This window comes from Lissotriton vulgaris, chromosome 6 (assembly GCF_964263255.1).
Source record: "Lissotriton vulgaris chromosome 6, aLisVul1.2, whole genome shotgun sequence".
NCBI lineage: Eukaryota > Metazoa > Chordata > Amphibia > Caudata > Salamandridae > Lissotriton > Lissotriton vulgaris.
Window position 1 is genome coordinate 1,172,113,377 of NC_141694.1, and position 19,780 is coordinate 1,172,133,156.

General features: G+C 47.8%; 1 protein-coding gene across 1 annotated transcript in view; it reads left to right on the plus strand.

The window, feature by feature from the left end:
* The window catches only part of SHPRH (SNF2 histone linker PHD RING helicase), a 759,436-nt gene that overhangs the window by 396,101 nt on the left and 343,555 nt on the right, over window positions 1-19,780 (plus strand). Inside the window, exon 12 of the mRNA XM_086927277.1 lies at window positions 13,527-13,690. Within this exon, the coding sequence (XP_086783403.1) occupies window positions 13,527-13,690 (164 nt within the window). The remainder of the gene's footprint in view (window positions 1-13,526; window positions 13,691-19,780) is intronic.

A 19,780-nucleotide genomic window follows, 5' to 3' on the forward strand; every position in this document is an offset into this window, starting at 1 on the left:
TCAGGGGCAGCGCTGACTGCGATCCCTAAGATAAGATATTTTCAGTTCAGTTCTTGTGGGTGTGGCTATATATGCACTCTTGGGACGGTCTTGTTTTAGTTTTCAGGCTATGTCCAATAGTGATCTGCTGGCCACTGTGTGATCATATGTAGTCATGATTTTTAATTTTTCCGAATTACCCATTCCAATGCGTATCGGAGATGTGCTGGTCAGTAATATACCAGGTTGGGGCAGGAGAGGCATCCTCTCGAGGATGGCAGTATCAATAGTTTGTTGGAGAGTAGTGGTTTCGTATACACCCAAACAAAAGTAAACAGTTTTTTGGGAAGACTTTGGATGTCAGCCTCAGGTATTGGGGTGCGCAGGGTATGAAATAGGTACAGCACCTTAGGTAGTACGGTAATTTTGATCATGTCAATGTCTCCCAACCAGGAGATGTACAGGGGCTTCCATATCTGGAGGTCCTCCAGGATATTTCGTTGGAGAGCAGGCCATTTTGCTTTGGTCCAGCCTTCGAGATGGGGTTTTATGTTTAGGCCCAGATATTGAATGGAATTGAACGCCCAGTGTTATGGGGCCTAGGTCTTGAGAATTGGGGACTAGGTCCACTGAGATGTTGAGATTGAGGGTCTTGGATTTCTTTTGCTGATTTTAAAGCCCAAGACTCTCTAAAAACTATCAAGCAGCCATACCACTGCCGGTAATGAGCCCACGGAGTTAGACAGTGTGAAGTGAAAGTCATCTGCATACAGAATTATTGGGTGCTGCCTCCAAAGGAAATCCCCGAGATCCACTGGAAAGCTCTCACCAGTATAGCCAGTGGCTCGTCCACGAGGCCGAAGGGTAGAGGAGACAGAGGGTATCCCCTTCTCACGTCCCATTCTATCTGGAATGGGGGGGGAAGGGAAGTGGTGCCATTAAGACGTATGTTGGTAGAGGGAATCACCTAGGCTGCCATGATTATGTCAATCATCTTCTTTTTTTTTTTTTTTTTACTTTTTTTTCAGATTTTTGCATAATAGAGGAATTGATATTACAGTGATACCTGCAGCATTAGGAATAATAGACATTTTACAAATTGAAGCATGGAAGATAATTGACAAGCACCATACAATAAACGTGGAAGGAAAGGATAATACATTATGAGTCAGTCAGTCAAGGATACATGAACCATGCATGGACAGTAGCAGGCAGCGTGGGTAAACATGGGGCCAACACCCAAGCAGGGGAGCGTTCCGAACCAATGCCCGCCGGCGTGATGCCACTAGAAGCAGCCGGGTCCAGTTCAGCTCTCTTTCTATTCACATAGTCCCGATATGGTTCCCAGATATCTACCGGACGGGAGGCACTGAGCATCAAGGTGGAAAATTCTTCACAATTAACATTGCACTAAGCTAGGCTGCGGAGCCAGGCCTGCAAAGTTGGGACCTTCTTGCTACCCCATAATAAAGCAATTTCGCGCTTGGCCAGTAGGAGACCCAGAGCTGTCAGTTTCCTGACCTTCAGGGGGAAAGTTGCTGTGTAACCCAACACCGCTGTCTCCGGGGTGGGCTGTAGTTGCATGGACAAAATATCCCCTAAAGTGGTGTGAACTGACACCCAATACTTGTGTATGCTGGGGCAGGTCCAGGTAAGGTGGGCAAAATCAGCGTAGGGAGATAAACATATCGGACAACAATGTGGCCTATTGGGATCAAGCCTGTGAGAGCGGGCAGGGGTGTGATATATCCTACGAAGGAATTTAAAATGTAGCAACTTGTGTCTGCTGTTTAGTGAAACCTCTCTCGTAACCCTACAACACCATTCCCATTGATCATCCGTGATGAGTTTACCCAGGTCCTACTCCCAAGCCGCCCTCACCTTAGTGTCAGATACCGGTCTGGACAGTCCACATTGCTTGTACAGTTTGGAGACCAGGTGTGCCCCGGTGGTGCTTTGAATCAACATTGTCAACGGGGGAGTGGGGTCAGGAGCCGCAGGCAAGGAGGCAAAGGTGGCACGAAGCATGGAGTGGACCCTTTTCAAAATGAACGAATCCATAAAAGTGTGGTCTGCAAAGCGAGTCACTTCAGACACGGAAAAGACATGGCCGTCTGGGAATAGATCACCCACTGTGCGTATATGTAACTTCTCTAGGGTGCGCTGGACTACAACCTCGCTTGTGATAGGAAACAGAGAGGGGCTGGGCAAGGGAAATTCGGGGAAGTAAAGCAGATCAAGACCAAGCAAGCGTCTCAACTGAGTCCATGCCCAGCATATGGTGGATACCGTCTGAATGTCCCACGGATCCCGCGGGAGGCCCGTGGGGAGGATATGAGATAACAGGCATGGATGAACTAAGTCCGCCTCTGGCTTAACGTACGGGACACGAGCATCAGGGTGGAACCACACATGTGCATAGCAACATTGTGCTATGAGGTAATATAAATGGAAATCAGAAACGCCAAAACCGCCCCTCTCATAAGGTAAAGTCAAGGTCCGCAAGCAAACTCGGGGAGTCTTGTCAGCCCAGACAAGGCGCATAATAAGGAACGTAGCTGCGTGAAAAAGGCTTTGGTAAGGGGAATGGGAATATTGTTAAATAAATATAGGAAACGGGGGAGCACTATCATTTTAATTATGGCGACTCTACCCGCCATTGATGGGGGCAGGCGTAGCCACTTCGCAATTTGGGACTCCAGTGAGTCAATGGCTCTGCCATAGTTTAGCCTAATAATGGAGGCCATGTGGAGGTGTACATATATTCCAAGATATTTAACCGCATCATCACACCATTCGAGCAGGAACTCGCAAGGCCATGAGGTAGTACCAGCCGTAAGTGGAAAGATGACTGACTTACGCCAGTTGATGCTAAGGCCAGAAAATGTACCGAAACGCTCAATCTCCACTATCAAGGGTTCCAAGTTCAGGCGGGGCATGCGTACATACAAAATGGTGTCGTCCGCGTAAAGCGAAACCAATACAGGGCCTGTGCGAAACTGTAATCCGCGGTGTAGGTGTTTTTCCTGAAAATGACGAAGGGGTCCATCTCAAGAATAAATAATAACGGAGATAAGGGGCAGCCCTGTCTAGTACTGCGAGACAAGGGGAATCGTTCGGAAAGCGTGCCGTTTAGGTGTAACCTGGCGGTAGGCTGGGTGTATAAAAGAGCTACAGTGGAGACAAAGCACTCAGGCATGCCCATGCGTCTCATCACAGACAAAAAAAAGGTCCATTCGAGGGAATCGAATGCTTTTTCAGCATCTAAAAGGATAGCGGCCGCGGGGTGGCCGGGTCAATCCTATGTATTACCATGAACAAGGTACGAAGATTTAGGGTGGTAGACCTGTGTGAAACAAAACAAGACTGGGCCGGGGCATTGATATATTCCATTAGCAATGACAACCGAATAGCAATGACCTTGGCAAGGATTTTGTAGTCAGTGTTTAATAATGATAGCGGTCTGTAGGAACTGCATAATGTGGGATCTTTGCCTGGTTTTGGAAGGAGAATAATGACCACTTCCCTAAACGTTGGGGGGAGAATACCGGTCTCAAGCGCTTCCGCATAGACCTCGACAAGCCTCGGGACTAAAATATCTTTATAGGACTTGTAGAAATCGGCCGAGAAGCCGTTGAGGCCAGGGGCAGAGGACCCCCGTAATGCGTCGATGACCTCGATGATACTGTCATGTGAGATAGGTACCAACAAGAAATCTTGCATGTACTTTTCCAAGTACACCAACGCTATTTCAGATAGGTATTCGTCCTGTGCATGCGTATCACTGGTGACTCTGGAAGTGTACCGCGTTTTATAATAGGAGAGAAAATGTGAACAAATCTCTAGGGTAGAGTGGAGTAAGTCGCCATGTGGCCCAGCAACCACCAAGATGTAAGCGGAGTCGCGAGGGGGGGCGCAAAGTTTGCGCTAATACCCTACCAGGTCTCTCTCCTTCACCATAGCGCAGCGCCAAGCATTTTTTGCTAAGAAAGAGTAGGGGGCAGAAGCCTCGAGTAGGAGCTCCCGATCAATGGCAGCAATGCTGTCCTCGAAGCGACCAAGGTCTGAGCGGTCCCGCAAGACCCTGCCATGTTTGGCAATACACACACTAATATAGGCCTTGAAACCTTCCCAGAGGACCGCCCAAGTATCAACCGTCCCAGTGTTAAATTCAAAATATTCTTCGATTGCTTGACAAATTTCTTCACAGAAGACTGAATCCAGCAATGCAGTACTGGGCAAACGCCATTGACATTCGTAGCCACCCGGTCTAGGAACTTTCAAATGAAGGATAACAGGGGAGTGGTCCGAAAGAGTACGGGGAAGAGTAGTCAGCCCGTCCATCCATCCCGCCACCTCAGGAGAGATAAGCCAATAATCTATTCTAGTCCACGTGTTGTGAAACCCTGAATAGTGTGTAAAATTCGGGAGAGAAGGGTTAAAGCGTCTCTCAACATCGATTAAGGAGAAATGTGAACATATATCTCTAAGAGCCTGTCAGGCGGGGGGTTTAGTGTTTTAGGATAGGGAAGTACTGTCTTTAGACGGGTCCAACAACAAATTGAAATCCCCTCCCAGTATTAATAGCCCGGGATCAAAGGACAAAAGCCGAACTTGAAGGTCATGAAACAAGGAGGGGGAGTCGATATTAGGGCCACAGATTCCTACAAGGAGACCTTGTGCCCCAGCAACGAGCCAGTGACAATTAGCGTACGTCCATCCGAATCAACCACTGTTTTGTGCAACGCAAAAGGGACTCGTCTGTGTATTAATATCGCCACTCCCCAGGCATAGAGACTATAATTGGAGAAATATCTGAGTACCCCACCCCCGGGCTATACGAGCGTGATTGGACCCGGACAAATGAGTTTCCTGAAGAAACACTACATCCGTGTGGTGTCTGACAACATAATTAAGGACTTTTCTGTGCTTCCTATTGTCGTTCAGCCCCCTGACATTCCGGGATATCATAGTAAGATCGGAAGGTCCGGACTGCTGTCCCAACCTAACCATAATGCAAGTGGTAGCTTCTCAACACTGCAATGCAGTTCCAACAATCATAGCAAGCATACACCACAACCAAAACTCCATCAAAAATCTCAAAATTCAAACAATCAACCCCCCCCCCCCCCCCCACCCCCCAACCAGCCTCCCAAACCACATAAGAGCCCTTCCCCTCCCCTGTAAACAAAAAATCTGTGCGATGAGCATAATAAACTGAATGCAGGAATCAAACAAGCACAGAATAGTGATAAGATATCCACTAAGAAATAAGAGGTACACACCGTGGGACGTGGCAACGCCACACCGATCGGGCATTAGAAAAAGTATTGAATCAGTAAATGAGGGGAGTTAGCCATTCCCTGTTTGAGAGAAAAGGGTCAACACTGTCCTGCGAGGTACTGGGGGGTGGAGAAGGTGGAAGAGGCTCCGCTGGCGGCCAGAGCGATTTCTCTTATAGGATTGGCAAAATTCTGTTTGAGTGTCAAATATGCGAGGCTTGCCGTTCACATCAACTCTCAATCTGGCAGGATACAACATGCCATACCGAAGACCCAAATTTTTAATAGTGGCCTTGACTCCATTGTACTTGCGCCTTGCCTCTTGAACCATAACAGTAAAGTCCGGAAAGAAGGCCAGTTTGTTACCCTGCCAGTTGACGTCACCTGTGTCGAGGGCCGATTTCAAAGCTGCATCCCTGTCCCTTAAGTACATAAGCCTGGTAATGATGGGCCGCGGGGGGAGGCCTGGTCTAGGACGAGGGCCAAGCTACCTGTGAGCGCGTTCGACCACAAATCCCTGTGTGATGGTTTCTCTGCCGAACAGATCAATTAGCAGCTGCTCCACAAAGATATCAATGCGCCCCGTAGATGTCGTCTCTGGCACACAAATAATTCGGACGTTGTTTCGGCGACTACGAGCTTCCAAATCCTTATTCTTGATTGCCACTTCCTTGAGGATTCTTTCCATTCTGTCAAGCCGTTTCAAGGATGTCGACGCTCCGTCCTCGATGTCCGACACCCTCGCTTCCACCACATCAAGTCGGCGGTCGTGTGCCTGGATCTTGGAGCCCATATCCGCCAGCTTCTTGTCTAGGTCGTCGAAACGGCCATCCAACGCCTTAAAACCCGATCGCATCTCCGCCAGCATGGCTGTGGCCAGGGAGGTGGCGTCACCGGAGTCATCCTGACCTGCGGCCCCATCAGTAAGGTCCAGGGGAGCCTCCGATGCCGCACCCGGCACTTTATCAAACTGTAACTTGCTCTGCTTAGCGTCCTTCCTCACCATCATGGAAGAGGGGGGAGATTGCGTGAGCGTGAAACAAGCCGGACCAGTAAAGACCAGGAGATGACAGCACAATATCTACAACAGGGGATAAGAAGCGACCAGTCAGGGCCTCCCCGCAGAATGGAGTTGAAGCGTGTAGCCAGAAATATTCAGGTGGAGCCCCTGATGGATCCCAAAACTTCAGACTCTCACCATCCGGTACAGGGGCCCAAAGCACCACATGAGAAAGTCAGCCTGCGGGCGATGAATGAGGAATGAGGAGCAAGGTTCAAAGATTGCCCCACACAAGCCGATGCAGAATACAAGCGCCAACCACAGAGCTCAGGCCGAGCCCAAATCCACCCACATCTGCCCGCTCACAATGCCAGGGTGCCGGGGGGCAAGTCAATGCAGAACCCCGCTGTAGAATCCACCCCATTCAGGGCTAGCTAGAAGGAGATAGGGTCGAGGGAGAGTCCGCACACACAACGGGGTCCAGCGCCACCCCAGCTCCGATGTATCGGACCGGGCCCTCCCCACAAGCCTGCCACGCCCCCCACCAAGACCAAAAATCGAGGCCCGGCGCGATCGAGTCCCGAAGGCCTCAGCAGCCCCAGGAGCACCGCGCGGGCAAGCGGGACCCGGAAGTATCGCAGCAGGGGGGGCAGGGGGGAGAAGGGCCCACGGTAAGGAGCACGGGGCAGTGCCAGAGCCCCGCAGGGGCCTCCACTCACTGCGCCCGCCGCAGCTGCGCCATCTGGCGAAGGCTGGAAGGCTGCACCGGTCCCGGGCAGAGATCCTCCAGGTGCTGCTCACAGGGGTCCCAGCCGGACCCGCCGGGCGTCGGCATGTGCTCCATGGCCTCCGGGAGTCCTCGTGCAGCGTCTGTGCAACTATCAGTGCCCCCTACATGCGTCGGGGAGGAAAAACTGGGCCCGATCAGCGGTGCTTCAAGCAGAAGCGGCCATCGCGGTCGCCTCCGTGGCCCCGCCCCCCTTATATCAATCATCTTAGGACCCACTGTGATCTTTTACAGGACCTTCCTCAAGAAGACCTCACTTACTGATCAAAAGCCTTCTCTGCATCTAGAGATAGAACAGAAGCAGGGAAGGTTTATTGTGTTTATGCGCTTTTTCTTTTAGGTGGGACAGGTGTTTATTGTTGTCAGCTTCCTGTTGGTTGTGAATGAATTTTACCTGTTCTGGGTCGAATAGGTTGGGAAGTAGTGGTTCCAGGCGCTGGGTGAGAATCGGGATGTATAGTTCGGTATCGTATTAAGTATTGCTATGGGGCAGTATGAGGTGCATATGGCAAGGCCCTTCCCGGGTTTCGGCATAAGCACCACTTCTGCTTAGCACGTGGGGGTTAAGCTTGTGGCAGGTATGAAGGTGTTAAAGAGGGGGGGGGGGTACGTTGGTCCAGGATTGGTAGCAGAAAGAGTTTGTAGAACGATACAAAAAGGCCATCAGGTCCCAGGGCCTTCCCGGCGGGGAGTGCCCGAAGGGCCTCTTGGATTTATTCAGGGTCTATTGGTGCTTCAAGGAGGTCATGGTGTATGGGGGATATAGGCGCCCAGTTGCATGCTTGTAAGTTAGCCTGAATGTCTTGTGGATGTTCACTGCCCTGTTTGTAAAGGGATTGGTAGAAGTCCTGGAACTCCTTCTGTTTTGCTGGTTCTCTTGTTGCACAGGTGCCGTCTTGCCCCACCCCTTGACGATTGCCATATGTGCTTTTAACCTGTTGGAGGCATATCGTGCATGCAAGGAGTGTCCCCACCTTGTCTCCCTTGTTGTAGAAGTGCTGTTTTAGTTATAATAGTGAGCTTTCAGTGCTGTTTGTTTTGTGTGCTCTAAGTAGGCTGTGTTTGTAGGCCAAGGTTTCTATGGGATGCCCTGGAGGGGTTCTGGCTGTCTAGGCATTCGAGCACCTTTATTTCAGCAGTCAGGTTGCTTTTGAACAGTCGGAATTCTCTAGCTCTGTCAATTTTGAGTGTAATGAGGGTGCTTCATATTGTTGCCTTGAAAGAATCTCATAATGTGCAGAGAGACATCAGGGTTTTTTGGTTGAGAAATAATCCATAATGGCATAATCGCTATCGCTACGGTCACCCTGTTTACTTGGTCTCTCGAAGTTGGGTTACAGGATCCAACGTTTCTGTTCTAGTTGAGGTCCGTGGCCGCTTGACCAGAGAGTAGCTCGACATGTGCCCGGTCCTATACAGATATATCAAGCATCTCCACCGAGCCTATATGTCTTAGAATTGAGTGGGTTATGAATGTGTTTGATTCTAGAGTATGAGTTATGAACGTGGGAATGATAGAGTAGTCCCTATTGGTAAGTTGGAAAAAAAACAGATGTCAACCAGGCCTAGTTCAGTGACTTCTTTTTTTAGCATGACTGACATCGCCTTGGTTCCCTGGTATGAGGCTTAACTTATGTCCTGCGTAGTATCCCACATCAGGTTATTGATTGCCCCTGCTAAGATGTCACCCATAGCATCTTTTAGTTGCTTCCTAAAGAGGGAGCAAAGGAAGGCATTTATATTAAGGAAAATCAGTTGTGTGCATGCTCTTTGTACTTGGAGTTTGATGTAGCGACACTCCTTACCTTTGGGCACATATTATTGTTGCTGTCCCACATGGGTTTTACATAATATTGCATTTCCTACTGTTTTCCCTGCAGATGAGACCTAGTATTGGTGGGGGTTTGGCAGATGGTGAGTGCAGGAATTGAGGGGGTCGGGGGGAACCCCCCATAGCGTGGCACAAAAATAGGAGTATAGTGCATTGTGATAGTGATGTAAGACTACATGCCGCAGGCTACATCTCAGCCTGTCGTGGTAGGCTCACTAGGATAAGCACCTGGGTTGTTGGAGCAGTTCAGTCACTGGTCTGCTGGTGAGTGGTCAGCAAGTGAGTGCTCAGATCTCAAGGGGAGTTCTGTATTCATGTATTCACCCCTCCCAGACTGGGTTCCGTCCACAGCTTGGCACTGAGGCCGCCCTTTTTGTGGTGACAGAGGAAGCAAGAAGGATCTTAGATCAAGGGGGCACTGAGGCAATTATCCTTCTCGATCTCAGTGCGCATTTGACACTGTTAACCATAATACACTGATTCTCAGACTATAGAATCTGGAGAGTGTCCGGCCCTGCAGTAGCCTGGCTGCAGTCCTTTCTCAGTGAACGCTCCTTTAAGGTTTTTGAGGGAGATGTTGTTTCCAACCAGTTGCCTCTCAGCTCTGCCCTGAGTCCCACGCTGTTTAATGTATACATGAGACCTTTGGCAGAGATTGTCCATCCATTTGACCTAAAAATCCTCACCTATGCAGATGTCGCCCAGCTCGTGGTGGCACTTAACCACCCCGCGGGGTTATCCAGCACCCTAGGCTGCTGCCTAGAGGAGGTTGCCAAGTGGATGGAACTCTCATGCCTTAAACATAATGGGACAAGACGGAGCTTATGCTCTTGGGCAACTCCTCTTCCTTCAAGCCTGTATCACTTTGGCACAACTGCCTAGGACTGGTCCCAGCCCCAAAAGCCTTGGTATCTGGCTCGACCGTTCCCTCACTTTTAATCATCAGGCAGCGAAGCTTTCAGCAACTTGCTTTGGCCTTCTAAGGATGCTTCAGAAGGTCCTTCCTCTCCTCCCCTTCCAGGCCAGAAAGATCATGGGTCTAAGCTCTAATTCTCTCTAGCTTGGATTATGAGAATGCCTTATATCTGGGAGCTCCACAGTACACCATCAATAAACTCCAGATTATTCAAAACTGTGCTAACCACAGACTCCTCCAGATTCCACGATGGTATTCCGCAAAACAAGCTCTAAGGAGCTTGCACTGGCTGCTGATCAGGGAAAGGATTCAGTTTAAGGCAATCTGCCTGGCCCATAAAGACTTCTGGAAAAACGGCCTGGCCGTTCTCCAACCCCTTATCAGTCCCTAGCAACCTAGGGGAGCCCTTTGTTCAACTGCCTCTTTTCTTTCCCTACAACCCAGAATAAGGAGAGCTAGATGTGGTGGGCGCTCCTTTTCTTAAAATTGCTGCCATCAGTTGGAATGCCCTGCCACTTCATTTGCGGAGAGCCCAATCTGCTCAAGTTACGAAAGCTCCTAAAAACCTGGCTCTTTTAGATCTGTATTCATCTCTCACTGTTCTGTCTCCTGTACCCGTCCGTAGCGCTGGGAGGCCTCCGGGTAGCCATTGTGCTTTATAAATGTAATCTCACTCAATTATGACCTCTGCTTTTACTGCTTCAGAGGATCGTGTCCTGCCGCCTCAGTGCATGGAAGGCCGGGTGATTGTGTGCCATTTGTCGTGCCAGTCAGGTCGTTTGCTCGGGGTATTCAAGTCACTGTCATTGGTGCCCCCTTCTGCTGTGATCCCCAACAGTTTTTTGGCCTCCAGTAGTGAACGTATTTCTCTGATGGTTCTTTTCCAGGCGACGATTTTACTGAATGAGTGCCTGCACTGGTACATGATGCGGTGCTCCCTTAACTAAGTCCATGACAGGCTTGAAGTCTCTACATTTTGTGAGGGTGTTTGATGCTAGGTTTTGGTGAGTTGGATAGTTGAGCCCCTGGAAATGATTTCCACTTTCACTTTGGCCTTATGCATTATCTCCTCTGTGTCATTCTAGAGAATGGACCCAGGTGAGAATATCCGTGGCGCCTTACGTACGTGATATTGGGAATAGGGTTCTATGTGCCCGATGCTGTGGAATGGGAAGCATGTCAGCCCTGTGCTATGCTATGTTACACTGTTGTATAGGGTGGGCGGGTCCCTTTGATCAGGTACCTAGATTTGATGCTGCCAAATAAAGCTTCTGGGCGCAAGGAAGGGCTTCTCCAATCGAGGGATCATGGGCAATAGAGGCATTTGGGGGGCGGGGTGTGATGTTGCGGGGGCGTCCTACTCGCTGCTGGTGGGCTTCAGGAGGTTGGGGCCCTCATATGTTCCTGGAGTTGTCTCACAGGGTCCAGATTGAGAAGTGAGGGGCCTCGACTCCTCCTGGGTCAGCCTCCGGCCATGAGATCTGTCTGCAGCAACTCCCGTTTTCCGCAGCTTGCTGGAGGCTTGTGCAGCTCCCCTAGGTGTGGATCAATAAGTAACTCTGCCCAGAAGGTCCTCAGCCATGGTCCAGATCTGTGCCCCAGACCACCGTGTGCCTGGGCTGATTCCGCTGCCAGACAATTCTGCACCTGAAAGTCTCTGGAGGCTGGAGCGGATGGCGCTTGTAAGGGGGACCCCGTGTGGTAAACAGGCCTACCACTCTGTTCCGTTACGGGGCTCAATGTTGGGAGGTGGGTCTGTTCAAGCAGGTGCCTTACCAGTCCCAGGAGTGCAACCTCTGCTGATCTCGCTTCTCTCCTAGTGGGAGCCTTTGTTCATTTTGAAATGCGGTTGGCCCCATCGTTTCTCCCAAGGCCGTGCAGCTGCTCCAGGGATCCAAGATGGCAGGCGGGAGCGCATGGCTTGTCCAAGCCCAGCCACTGACGCTTTTATGTACTCCTCTCGGCTGCCCGATAGGGGCGTTTGGAGGTGCAGGCCGGTCCCCAGGGGTACCCTCTGGTTATTTGGGGACCGAGTTGAGGTACGGATAGTAGCTGATTAGGACGATGTGGAGCAGAGCATCAGAGACCTGCATCCCACTCCATGCCAGGCCATTGTTTTTAAGCTGTGCTGTGCAATGCTGTGCTTTACTGTATCCAGCATAGTTTCTGGCTTGATGACTACTCTGTTTGCCACACCATTTTGGAAATACTTTGTAACATATCAATAAGGTTTATGGTTGTGTGGAGTAGAGTATGTTTTAATTCTTTAAGAGAAAGTAGATTGTTTTTATTTCTTTAGGGAGGTTTTCGGACCTTGAAGACATTTGGGTCTCCGAAAGGATCTCAATCTCTTGCTACGGGTGCACTAAAGCTTCTGTAGTTTGGAGAGTCCAGTGTTTTAATGGCCATGTTCTCAGTAGTTGTTCTTCTGCTGGCTGTAGTAAAATTATCTCAATGTGTTCGCCATATTAGCTTTTGGTTTGCCTTTTATATGGAACCAGTTCTGCGTGTTACTTTGCCTCCAAGAATTTTTTTAAACAATTTTTATTAACCATTAAACACATGCTTCAGCAAAACATTACAGTATACATAGTATGTGGGTTGGCATACACAGATACATATCAGTTTCAGCAGTTTCAAGCCTCCCAATGGCCCACCTACCCAACCAACCTGCTGTAGGTACAACCAATTAACGTGTTCCCGAAAGTACCTGTGACCCCCTGTTATACTGGGAATTGTCAGGTTCTGTCTGCCTCCTAGAATGTGGCATGCAAATATTCTTCAGTCTCTCTTCTGATTAAGAAAGAGGTAAAACAAGTTAAAGCTCTTTGCATAATGTCTGAAGGACCATTTGAGATTCCATTGTTCACTTTTGTCTCTTTCCTTTTTACTCTCTCCAGCTTCCCTGTCTTTAACGTGTGTCCACTGCACTGGCTATCTGTATGTGTTCCATTTCTTGTGCTCCTATATAGCTTCATATGAATGGGGTAATTGGTAAAGGTATGCAGGTTTTAAGCCTGCTGTTCATGTGCCTTTCCTCCCTGTCTAACACTGGTGGAAGATCCTTGGAATTAAGTAAATGTTTATGTTTGTACCAAGTAAAGGCACCCAAGAGTGCCCTTGTATTAAGTTTTCAAAGGTCACACAGGAAGCGAATCCACTCTTCTATTCCAGTATTGCAGATGAGCAATTCTTAAAGAAGAATTTCAGTAAGTATTAAAGACTGCTTTTAAACAGTGCCTCCTTTATTCCAAGGGTTAGCTTCAGCCTTGTGAATTATATGAGTCGATTGTGGTGCACCTGAGCATGACCCAGAGGATCCCTGTTTCTCCTAACTTGGGGAGTGCATTGGGGGGGAAGGGTCTGTGGCTGCTTCCAAAGGAAGCTATAGTCGTATATATGGCATGTGGCATCATAGGAAATTTAACTTATGTTAATTGGGAACTTTATCTATTCCTAGGTAGCATTACTTATCACACATCATATGGTCCTCTTGATGTCTTGTTGCCTAGCTTCTGTGGCTAGCTCTGCTGCTTATGCAGCAGCTCCCTCATTGGGGTCTGTGGAGGAATGTGTTCTGAAATTGCCTGATGCTTTGGAATGTGGAAAGACTTTGTGTGAAAAGTTAAAGTGTATAAGGTGGCATGTTTTATTGTTACACACATACTCTTTTACTCTATACAGAAAGTAGAGATAGCCTGTTTCTCATTGCTTTTACTAATTGTTTCTAGATTTGTATGGACTTGTACTGTTTCTTGGGATTGATCCTTTTTGGGTCAGGCACTGGTGGGAGCAGCTCTTATATCGACCTTACTGCCGGAAAAATCCTCAACCCTTGTACCAAATCATTGCTCGGATAATGTGGCGCTCAGCAAAAAAAGATGTGCTTGACCAAGTAAGTACTAATAAGTGCTAATAAGCTCTGTTTTAAAATATTTCTACAATCCCAATTAATGTGTGACTTCCCTTTTAGCTGACAAGTCCAGTAACTATTTTTCAAAAATGTTAATGCATGTAGTTGTGCAGTCCTGATCTTATATGTGAATTCTATGATGATCTCTTCCCCTGAACAGATGTGCACCCTTGCCAGTTCCCGCTGCCAGAAATTACCTGTCATCAGGTAATTCATCAGTGGCAGAGGTTTAGGCATAATTTTTTTGCTGCAAGTTATTAATTTACACGTTGGCATACCTTTTTAGGTGATTCTTAGTAGAGTTCTCTTTTTTCTTGTTTAAGATCAATATGTTGACACAATTCTTGCAGTTTCCTCATGTGCAAAGTGCCATCCAGCAGTTTGCAACAACTGACCTTCCTTTTCTACTAACATACTGTGCATGCATGTGTTAACTAGAGGAGGTCTTTAACCCCTTCGCTGCGGCGGGAATTCCTCCGCAGTGCAAAGGGGGCGGGGCGGCCGAGCGGCGCTCGCATGCTCGTGACGGAGCGGCTCCGTCACGAGCCGCGGTTGAGCTGTGCTCGTGACGGAGGGGTTCCTTCATGGCCCGCCCCGCTCAATGGAATGTCCAGCGCAGGCGCGCCGAGCGGGCCATGACGGAACCGCTCCGTCATGAGCACAGCTCAACCGAGGCTCATGACGGAGCGGCTCCGTCATGAGCATAGAACGGGTTAAAAAAACTATTGTCCATTGAAAGCAATTAGACTCGGGAAACCCTCTGATAACCCTGCATCATACAGACCCATATCCCTCATGAACGTTGATACTAAATAGTACTCAAAAATTCTCGCGGCTCAGCTAGGGGGATCATAGCTCATCTAGTCTCACAATGGCAGCATGACTTTATACCAACAAGAGGCACAACAGACCATATCAGACGTGCTATAGCCCTGTTTGATATAACTGAGACAATCGGTGAGAAGATGGCTATGATCCTCCTAGACGCCGAGAAGGCATTTGACCGTGTCTCATGGCAATATGAGTGGGCGACTATGGTAAAGAGAATTTTTGGGCTCGGCTTTACAACCGCTATACAGGCAATGTATCATAGACCATACCCAAGACTAAACATATAGGGTCAAGAATCAAACTCTATCGACATTGCAAGAGGGACAAGACAGGGTTGCCCCAGCTCTTCTATATTTTTTGCCCTTTATATTGATATTTTTATAGAGTAAATTCTTCAAGATCAGATAATCACGCCAGTCATCTGCAACAGCTATGACTCCAAGATAATGGCCTATGCCGACGATCTGGCGGTGGTAACTACCGACCCAGAAAAAGCAATTACCCAAATTTTAAAATTAGCCAGTGAGTATGGACGCAAATCCGGCTATCTGTTAAACACAGGAAAAACCCAGATTTTATGTATTCTAAAACTCCCTGCAATGATCCTCGAAGACTAACGTAGACTCCATCTGGAAAATAAATATGCTACCGATGATAGATAAGATTAGTATGGGTCTACAGTGTTTAGATAGACTTCACCTATCACTTCTAGGACGATGCAATATACTCAAGATGGTTATGCTCCCTAAGGTCCTATATATGTTAAGGGTCCATTCCTCTAGAAATTGAAGATTTATTTTTTAAGAAACTGGATAGTATTTTTAGCAGTTTTGTTTGGAAATACTCAAAAATTTGACGATTTCTTAAATTTTTAACATTACCACAATTTTGAGGTGGATGGTCCGGTCCCAATCTTAGATACTGCTAATATGCAACTTTTTTACAACAAATGGCTTTCGTGATCTCATCAGGCATTGGGGACAGACACCAGGATGTGAACGGAGACCTCTCCTCGATATATGAGCTAGCCATAGGGATAACTGCACAGGGAGTACTTCTTCGACAGATAGAGGCAAGCTATTACAAAAAGACTAGATTTACGGTTGTAATAGCAATCTGGAAAATATGGAGAAGAATGGTAGTGCTCATGCAAAAAATCAAAGTACAACAGATATACACCACTGTGGTGATCTCCTCTTTTTCCCTAATTAGCTTATGATAAACTGGGTAGGCAATGGGAGGAAAAGGGAATCCTGAAGGTGGGAGATCTTTATTTAATTGAACAGAGGCGGTCGTTCTCTGAGTTGCAGCAAAGATATGGTATAGCAGCTGAAACACATTTTAAATATAAATAGCTTACCAGTTTTTTTAAATCAAATCAATGAAGAGGGGATCTCCGTGAGCAGGATTCTTCTAATAGAGGCCATGTGTCAGCCCCAGATAAAAATCAAAAACATATATAAAGTTTTGATAGACACACTCCCTGATGATCTGGAGGCATTAGAAACTAAATGGGCCACTAGATCAGGAGACCCTGACGTTGATTTGTATAAATCACTAGCTTTAGCTAAAGGGACATTCCTCGCAGCCAACCTAAAAGCCCAACATTACTACATGATATACAAGCTCTAATTCACTCCCGCAAAACTTAATCGGTTGGGAAAAGAGAAGATGATAAATGTCCTCGTTGTGATCAAGGGCCAGCAGACACAATACACATGTTTTATATCTGTGAGAAATTGGGACCCCTTAAAAAGCAAATAGAGGAATTTTTATCAGCAGCTGTAGACTACAATCAGTATAACCCCAACGCTAATGTTGTTAGGATGCGATGAGAAGGCACAAGTTGACCATCGGAAGAAAAAGTTTGTTTTTATTTCAAGTTGTTTGCTGGTTATGTATCACCTTGATAAATCCCTATATAAATGTAAAGGCGAGATGCAAGTAGGAGAGGCAGGGCAATCTGGGCCCCTATGAAAAAATGGATTATAAAGCAATCTGTCGCGTAAGGGATCAGGCTGAATCATGATTTTAGGTCTTGTCTCTTGTTAGAATTTAACTGATTAGAGATTTTTATTTGTATTGTATATACTTATGAAATTCTGAAATAGAACTTCTTGTGTAAATATATATTAGCTATATTTGTATTTAAAATTGCTCATGAACGTATATTTTTTGTACTTTGTATAAACTCTCCAAATAAAAAAAAAGAATAACAAATAAATAGAAAGAAAGCAATTAGACTTGAATAACACAGGAGATGTTTGATTTCATTTTGAATAAGAAGAGTTAAGTTTAGTAAAGGGACTCAAAAACCTGGCATCGTACTAACTTTAATTCAGCTCATAAAGAAGTTCAGCATATTTTCCATTCCATGGTTGCCCCCCTTACTTTGTTTAGGTCACATCCACTCATCAAACACAACATTGCTCGAAAGCCCCAATATAGTGATTGCTCCAGGTCATACAATCCTCTTTGTTTTGATATCAATTAACTTGTTACGATTGGATACAGTGTAAGGTCCAAGGATGTGACATTCACCACCCAGGTGCTGACAGCCCGTTGAGGACTAAACCTTCCCTTGGTCTATTAGGTTGGGTGAGGCTCCGCATCTTGCAACATAGCTTTAGCGAATCATCAAGTATGTCTGTCTTTGATGCCTTAAAACTGGTACATTGAACCAAGCTCATGAATGCTCCTCTCTTTCTGATTGCATTTATGGTTTAAATCTCTTTATTGAAATTTCACCATACACAGATATAATCATGCAGGTTTAGCTGTCATATCAACATTGCGTAGCATATGGCTTAAAAGGTCAAGCCAGGTCAGCAAGCATAACATTGGACTTGTACCAAAGCAGGAAAACCTTGCATAAAATGGAAATTATAGGGAGAAAAAACGTTGTAAACCCCCCCGCCCCCACCCTCCCACACCACCCCCCACCCGTGCTCCTTGTCCACTTCCTAAGCTGTCTGAAACTGTACTTGGCCTTAATCACTTCTCCGTCTGTTGTGTATCAGAGAGGCGCAGTAAGCGGAGGCAGATGACTTCCTGGAATTCAGAGGCTAAAAGGGACAGAAAGGGTTACCACAATTCAACATATTTGGACCCCTCCCCTGCTATTGTCAATGTCAGCTTCTCCAGTCCGAGAACATGCCACAGGCGAAGTAGCCAGCCTGTGAAGGTTGTGATGTGGGAGGTACGCCAGTGTGTGAGTATATTTTGTATCGCCGAACCTAGCGCAATTGCCATCTGGCGGCCTCTACGGGATCGTAGTGGATAAGTCAGAGGATTTGAGAGGCCCAAAAGGACATATGCTGGGAAACGTGGAATTTCTGCATTGAAGTGTTTATCCACTTCGTCTGTCACCTGATTCCAATAAGGCTGGATAAGTTTGCACTCCCATAATAGGTGTACCAAAGTGCCTACGTGGTCACAGCCCCGCCAACATGTCACCTCTCAAGTATGGTCTATTGAGTGAAGACGCTCTGGGATATAATACCAGTAGGTTGCTACCTTTGTGAGGGTTTCCGTGAGCCCCATGTGGTATGCTGAATGGCAGGCCCTATAGTATATCCCCTCCCATTCTTTGTGACTTCGTGTTCTGCCTAGTTCCCTCTCCCAGTGCGGCCTGCCGGAATTGTAAGTGTGGATATCCTCCCTCAGCGCAACAAATATGGATTCTAGAAATGCCTTAGTGATCGGTTCCGCACCGTCGTCTCACTCGAATGCAGGGCGGACAACCCCCGTTGCCATGTCGGTAGCCTGTTTCTTTTGTGTTTTTTTTAACACACTTTATTATTGATTGCACAGTTTGTATGGTGAAACACCGGGTCACAAAGCATTATACAATCCTTTTCAAGTTTACCCCCCCCCCCAATCTATAAAACAAGTAAAAGCATATCACTATTTCCTGCATATTACATTATACTTCGGCAGAAGCTGAGCTTATTTCGTGGTCATAACTCAACATACAAATGGAGGAGTGTTTTCGGTACAAGTCAAGTATCAGTACGACAAAGTGCATTATCTATAGTTAAACAAGAACTCTCGGCGTGGCCGACCAAGCAGCGAAATGGCCGCTTAACTAGCGAGCTCCGCCGGCTGCTCTACAAATCCTGCAGTAATCCTAGCTGTTTCGGGTGACACATGCCTGATTTCGACTTCCACTGACTTTACAGGGTCCGAGGCACAATCGACCTGAGTTCTGTAGCCCTGACACGTAAGCTGCAGCATCCACAGGATCGGGCTGCCTAGACCGAGGCGAGGTCGTATTGTGGTCCGGAGGCGCTGGAGTTCAAGCCCGTGTGCCTGTCACAACTCGAACCCAGGGATGCACAGGCCTGGCCGCTCGTGAGGCGGAGAGAAGGGAAACATCGCCACGCCCACACGCACGGAGGTGGGGTAAGAGCGCCGCTTCTGCTAAAGGCTCCCTCCGTGCACATATATCCTAAAGGTGGGTTCGCAAATCCCCTTCTTGAATAAACGGCAAGACTGGATGGATCGGCGGCGTGGCGGGCCGCCATTTTGAATTGGGCTGTCTCGCCGCGAAAACCAACGCGAGTGCACTCAGAATATAGATGCTGATCTTGTGTGCATATATCGAGTGCCTGAGCGGCTTGGCACCGTGTGAAAGAGATTTTGGCCGTACATGGTAAACCCACTACACAAGGACACATTGCGGCCTGCATTATGCATGTGGAAGCCGGAGAGCACGTGCGCTACGCCGGTCTGTGCTGAAATGGCGAGCGACCACTAGCGTTGCAGACGGCGACCACCTATGCCCAGGTACAGAGGGGGCCACTCATAACTTTTCATAACGCAACTCCCGAACCTCGTCAAAGCGAGCTACCATAGCTACATCTGCTGAGTGCCCACGGCCTCGGAGACAGCCTGCCCGCAGTAGCCTTCCTCCTTTGGTGCCTGGCTGCTGCAAGACATCGTGGGATCCCCTGTGATTGTGGCGCTGCCCTGAAACACTCCCTGATCGGAGACCTCGTGCATGCGGCAGAACACCACCAGAGGGAAAAGAGTGATACCTGACTGTCTGGCAATACCTGTATCTCGCTGTGCCTATTCCGCGATCCTGAGGCCACACGATACCGAAAGGTCGATCTAGCTACAGGCTCAGTAGCCGTGGGTGAGGACTGACCACATCATGGGTAAGGGCGACCCCCGCCAGCCCAAGCTCACATTTGAACAAAAAAGACAGTCTAAACAAGCAGAACAAGACCTCATGGA